This window comes from Ursus americanus, chromosome 6 (assembly GCF_024610735.1).
Source record: "Ursus americanus isolate L20-20 chromosome 6, mUrsAme1.1.p, whole genome shotgun sequence".
Taxonomy (NCBI): Eukaryota; Metazoa; Chordata; class Mammalia; order Carnivora; family Ursidae; genus Ursus; species Ursus americanus.
In genome coordinates, this window is record NC_142132.1 from 80,323,653 (window position 1) to 80,330,505 (window position 6,853).

Here is a 6,853-nt window from a genome sequence, read left to right on the forward strand (position 1 = left end):
GTATTGGCCCATAATTTCTTCACTATATTTTCATAGACCACAGGACCTGTAAAGGGATGTTCTTTTCTTCATGCCAGATATTGGTGAGTGAGCCTTTCTTCTTTATAACTTGATCAGTTTTGCCATAGAATTGTCAAGGCACAGACTTGGTTTTGTCCTCTCTCTTTCTACTGTATGTAGATTTTTTAAATTCTTTAATATCTGATCTGCAGCATGTCTTTGTACATATATTAGCTGTGACTTGCTCTTTTGCTTTAAAAAAAGGTAGATACTAATCTTTTAAAACTCTTTTCTAATATATACTATTAAGGATTTGGTTTTTTCTAAGCATAACTTCTTAGCTGTGTCTCACAGGTTTTGGTATGTCATATTTTTGATAGTTCACTTGAAAGCTATTCTCTAACCTAGGGGTACGTGTGTGGCTCAGTTGGTTAAGTGTCCGACTCTTGGTTTCGACTCAGGTCATGGTCTTGGCTCAGGTCATGGTCTCTGGGTTGTGGGATTGAGCTGCGCGTTGGGCTCCATGCTCAGCAGGGAGCCTGCTTGAGATTCTCTCTCCCTCTGCCCCTCCCTACCCCACTTGCATGCACATGGGTGCACTCCCTCTCTCAAATAATAAAATAAATTTAAAAAAGATTCTCTAATCTCTATTTAGAAATATATCTCTTAAATACAATAAGAAATATATCTCTAAATCTGTAAACATTGTGAAATTTTCTAGTTAATCTTTTTCTTACTGATTGTTATGTTAAACACTGCAAAAAAAATGTTCTCTATATGATATCAAATCTTCGAAATTGTCGATATCTTCTTTGTGTCCCAGACTGTAGTCAATTTAAGTACAGAAGGTCTATGTGAATCTGAAAAGTATACATATATCGCAGTTTGGGAGGGCATTTTCTCCTTTGAAGGTAATGTTTCATTTCTCTCTGGTTGCTTTTAAGGTTTGCCACTTATATGCAGTCTTTCTCATAGTTTTTAGTTCTCTTGTTGAAACTCTCAGTCTGACCTTCCCCTTTATCATTTTTTTTTTTAATTTAAAGTATAGTTGACACACAGGGGCGCCTGGGTGGCGCAGTCATTAAGCGTCTGCCTTCGCCTCAGGACGTGATCCCAGCGTTCTGGGATCGAGCCCCACGTCAGGCTCCTCTGCTAAGAGCCTGCTTCTTCCTCTCCCACTCCCCCTGCTTGTGTTCCCTCTCTCGCTGGCTGTCTCTCTCTGTCAAATAAATAAATGAAATCTTTAAAAAAAATATATATAGTTGACACACAATGTTACATTAGTTTCAGGTGTACAACATGGTGACTCAACAAGTCTTTTTCTGTATCATTTTAATCATCGTTGTTAAATCTGTCAGATAATTCCAATATTTGGAGCACCCTGTGTCTTAAGCTTGAATTTTTGGAAAAAATATACTAGGCCATTCATTTGGCAAATATTTTTTGAACACCTTTCATCGACTGTTTTAAATGTTTGGAGTATATACTGTAAACAAAATAATCTGCTTTTCTGAACCTGTTCGGAACCTGGAGTGTTCTGAATGGACATGCTGAATTGCTTTTTTTTTTTTTCTTTTCTGAATTACTTTTAATAGACTGTTGTGAATTGAGTTTGCCAGTGTTTTATTTGAGAATATTTGTATGAAAATTAAATAGGAACTGTTTTTGAACAGTATTTTGTTACTAAGTTTATAACAGTTCACAAATTTTTTTTATGGTATGGGTTGTTTAAATTACATAGGTTGTTGGGGCTCCTGGGTGACTCAGTTGGTTAAGCTTCTGCCTTGGCTCAGGTCATGATCTCAGGGTCCTGGGATTGAGTCCTGCATTGGGCTGTCTGCTCAGCGGGGAGCCTGCTTCTCCCTCTCCCTCTGCCCCTCCCCCTGCTTGTGTGCTCTTTCCCTCTAAAATAAATAAATAAAATCTTTTAATAAATAAAATATTTTAATAAAAAATAAATTACATAGGTTGTCACTTAATGTTGGCTAGACTTTTAATCCTGAAAACATGTGAAATTGTTTTTTTTTCCATGGTAGATCTTTAAGACCTTCAGTTGATTTTTAAATATTTTTAAATCCTATTTCTGGTTGTTGATCTTTACACTGATTTTCTACCTTTTTCTAAATCCATTTTGGTAGTTCCTTAATACTCTGACCCAAAGCATGTTTATTTTGGGATTTCATATAATATTCTCTTTAGGAAAACAATATATTTCATGGAGATGTGAGTGTATCGCCTGTATTTTCATAGATACGTGACTGTGTCTTAAAGTATCTTCGTATTTATAGTTGTATTTTCTTTAAGTGATTGGCTTTTCTGGTATTTGGTGCCAAAAAATGGTAAATGAATGATTTCTTTTCTCGAAGAATCATCTTTGCTTATTTCATTCTTTTAGCCCTCAGTGTTACCTTATCTGCTGTGAATTAAGCCAAACCAGCTTTTATTTTGCTTATACATTTTTTTAAAATTTTCTATTTATTCAGATGAGAGAGAGAGAGAACATGAGTAGTGGGAGGGGCAGAGGGAGAGGTGGAAGCAGACATCCCGCTGAGCAGGGAGCCCAATGCGGGACTGGATCTCAGGACTCTGAGACCATGACCTGAGCCCAAGGCAGGTGGTTGAGTGACTGAGCCACCCAGGTGCCCCTATTTTGCATATATATTTTTTGTAGTGTATTTGATATTTGGCCATTATTTTGTTTTCAAATTTTCTTGATCTTGCAAATAACCTGTGACAGGTTTTGTTTTCAAATCAATTATGTTGGTCATTGGTAAGAAATTTAGCACATTCGTATGCCATCTTATAGTTCAGGTTTTTTGTTTTACAATTTTGTTTACTGTATATCCTAGTATAACATCTTCAGTATTTTGTGTGTTCCACTTTGTTATAGTTTTTGTCATAAATTCAGTTTCTTTACTCTTTGCACTGCTGGTCAAATTTATTTTCTTTTTTTCCTGATTTGCTAGATTAGTGCTTTCTAGTTTTGATTATGAAGACATTACTGTTACAATAGAGTCTGTATTTGTCTGTTAACGTGTCTTTGTTGAGTAATGTTTTATCATCAGGATCTTTTGATTGTCCATTTCTTCTCTTTCATCCAAGCTAGAAAAGAATGCCAGAACAATACTCCATTTCCACATCACTTCCAAACAAGTGCCTTGGTTTTGCTGTGGTATTTCAGAATCTTTTGTTTTAGTCTGTTAGTTTTGTGAACAGTGTATCGTCAGTTTTATGCCAAGAACTAACATGCTTTATAAGTTCCAAAAAGTAATTTTTTATGTCAGTTCCCTGAGGTAAGCTGCATATAACTTAAATGTCAAGCTTGATGAATTTTTATGTGTGTGTGTATATGCATGCATGTGTGTGCACACACATACACCCCCCCCATGTAATGACCACCCAGTATCCTAGAAGGTTCCCTGGAACTTCAAGTTCATTTGACTCTGACATCTGTTATCATTAATTAGTTTTGCTTGTATATCTGGCTTCCAGTCAGTATAGTATGTGTGAGATTCATCAATTTTGCTGAGTTTTAATGCTATTATGTATTCTATATAATTGTACTACAGTTTTATTTCTCCATTCTGTTGATGGACTTTTGGACTGTCTCCAGATTTTGGCTAATAAACAAAACTGCTGTGAACATTTCCTGTAGGCCGTTTGGTTGACAAATCACTCGTTCACGTTGGATATATAACTAGGAGAGGAATTAATACATATAGCTTTAGTAGAAATTCCCTAATATTTTCCCAAAGTATATAGACTTACTTATACTCCCACTGGCAAGGTATGAATGTTCCAGTTGTTTCATATTTTTGCCAGTATCTCCGTTTGGTATTTTCTGACTTTTTCGTTTCGGACATCCCAGTGTGTATGTCATTGTGGTTGTCATGGGAGAGTTAGGTTGGGGGCAGGTGGTAGGCACTAGATAGGGGTATGAAGGAGCTTCTTAGTTTCAGGTAATGTTTTATTTCTTGACGTGAATGCTGGTTTGATGGCTGTGTTCACTGTGTGAAAATACATTGAGCTGTTTGTACGGCAAAGTACACTTGTGTGTTCCTTTTGTATATATTTATACTTCAGCAAAAATTACAATAATCACAAAGAGTTGACAGTGACAAATTGTTTATCTAAAGAAATCTCAAGGATATTATTAAGCTAAAACCAGGAGTCAGAATAAGATTTTTTCATACATGGAGGTCAGAATTCTTCTGCATGTGTCCTTCCTTAATTTTTTCTTTTAGAGAGAAACTACATGTGTGTGTGTGTGTGTACAAAAGTCGGGGAGAGGCAGAGGGAAAGGGAAAAAGAGAAGCTCCAGCAGACTCCCTGTTCAGCGTTGAGCCTGATGCGGGGCTTGATGTCACGACCGTGAGATCATGACATGAGCCAAAGTCAAGAGTCAGATGCTTAACCAACTGAGCCACCCAGGTGCCCCTAAACTGAACACCTCCTAAATTTCACCATTAAGTGTAATACTTCCTGTATGTATATGTAAAAATCCATACTGAGGAAATTCCTTTCTAGTTTGCCAAGAGTTTTGTTTTTTTTTTTTTAATCATGCTTTTGTGTATATACAGAGATGATCTTATCATCATCTCTTAATTTTTAAAACTATTCATTCTTATTTTTATTTCCACCTTCAGGAAATTCCTTCGTGGCCTGTTCTTTCTCTGTTACCCAGAGAAAGAAGGTGATTTTTCCTCACCTTGCATTCTTGATTATTTTCAGTCTCTTACTTCTCTGAGAGCCTTCTTTCTGATTCATTGTTGGTGACGTCAAACACTACCAAGTTATTATTAATGTTTGTCAAATCTTTATTTTCATTCTAGACCTACAGTATTATGTTTCACATTTAAGATACATCTTGTTAAAATACAGAATCCAATTTTTTTCCTTGCTTATTTTGTAATACTTGTGTTTATACAGCTGTTTGGGCATGTACCCTGAGGAAACTTCTTTCTGCCAATGATTGGTTACCATGTTCTGGCACTCTCTGTCCTTTTATCAATTCCCTATTTGCTTCACAGCTTTTGCTATAGTAGCTTATGTAAGTGGTGGTTTTTGTCCTTTAGCTTTCTCTTTCCTTTTTTGAGAGAATTGGTTCTATAAATAAAAACCTGGTCACATAATTTTAAAGTATACTCTGATCTCTTCTTTGGCTCCCCTTTCTTTGAAACAGTGAGCCCTAAAGTAGAGGCACGCACTGTAGATGATATCCCAGATCATCCATTTGGTATCTTCTATATGTTCTATAGGTATTTCAAGTGTAACAGTTCCAAAATCTTCCCTTCTCATTTTCTACACGTCCTAATTATGGTCTCTGAAATGAAGACTTAGAACCTAGAATATATGTATTGCAGTTTGATAAAATATTAAGCTGTCTTTTTACTTTTCAAAATTGAGGGAAAAAATTAAAATTTGTCACAAAATATATTGATAGTTTATTTCTATAATTCGTAAATATAAGCTTCTCTAGTACTCAAAAATACCCTTTAAGGTGGGAAGTGATCACATACTTTGGAGACTTGGTCTAAAATTACTCATAATCCATTCCATGACTTCTTCATGGCCCTTTCTGTCATCACAGCTCCAGGGTGTATTCTTTTCTTTTTTTTAAAGATTTCATTTATTTATTTGACAGAGAGACAGCGAGAGGGGGACCATAAGCAGGGGGAGTGGGAGAGGGAGAAGCAGGCTTTCCCACTGAGCAGGGAGCCCGATGCGGGGCTCAATCCCAGAGATCCCAGAACGCTGGAATCATGACCTGAGCCGAAGGCAGGTGCTTCACAATTGAGCCACCCAGGCACCTCCAGGCTGTGTATTCTCAGTGTTTTCTGTGCTGTTTGCCCTCTGTTCATTTCCCGAATGTGTCAGAGGAGCCCTGCCTTTGCCTGTACCATGCATTGTGTTCATGAAGAGCACGGAATTACTGTTTCTCCATCAGCTGTTCTTCTTCAGCGAAGCTTAAAATAGAACTAATTTTGTTCCACATTTATTTTTGTCTGTCTACTGTGTACTTTCACCTTAGCAATTATAACATACTACTGCATGTTTTCTTATCAGATTTTATGCTACTTGGATACAAGAATAATTTTATTAATCTTAGCATTTCTAAGAACTAGAGTGGTTCAAGGTACATTGTGGGATTTGATAATTTTCTACATGAATAATACCTTAAGGCAATGGTATCATATTTCTGTTACAATTTCTCATCTTCTCTCAAAGTAGAAAGCCAAACAAATGTTTTGCAAACCATTTTGGTAATCATGGTAAGGACTGGTTCCCGTACCGCTTTTTCCATGTGACCCAATTCTGAACATTTCAGATTGAACAGAAATTCCAGGGATCAGTATCATTTGATGATGTGACTGTGGGCTTCACCCAGGAGGAGTGGCAGCACCTGGACCCTGCGCAGAGGTCCCTGTACAGAGATGTGATGCTGGAGAACTATAGCCACCTTGTCTCAGTGGGTAAGGTCTGTTTTTCTGTAATTCTAAATAGCATGTTTTAATTCTTTGAGTTATGAAGCATATAGACACTGTAGAATTTAATGATTTTTAGTATCAGAACTCAGGAATCCGTGTTGATTGATCTCTTTTGGGCACCAGGAAGATGTTTGCATTTAGCTCTCCTGTGAAATGTTCCATAGCATCTTCCTCGAGCAGCTCCAGTAGCCTGCTCCTCTTTCAGAGGCCCTGCAGTCTAGGCCTTCTGGTCTGAATCATAAATTGTTTTGCTTTGCCAGGGTATTGTGTTACCAAACCAGAGGTGATCTTCAGGCTAGAGCAAGGAGAGGAGCCATGGATATTGGAGGAAGAATTCCCAAGCTGGAGCTTCCCAGGTGAGTTAA

General features: G+C 37.2%; 1 protein-coding gene across 1 annotated transcript in view; it reads left to right on the top strand.

Moving 5' to 3' along the window:
* The window catches only part of LOC123795536 (uncharacterized), a 48,512-nt gene that overhangs the window by 9,600 nt on the left and 32,059 nt on the right, over positions 1-6,853 (top strand). The window contains exons 3-5 of the mRNA XM_045802356.2: positions 37-83; positions 6,329-6,473; positions 6,749-6,844. Of these exons, the coding sequence (XP_045658312.2) occupies positions 57-83; positions 6,329-6,473; positions 6,749-6,844 (268 nt within the window). The 5' untranslated portion in view covers positions 37-56. The remainder of the gene's footprint in view (positions 1-36; positions 84-6,328; positions 6,474-6,748; positions 6,845-6,853) is intronic.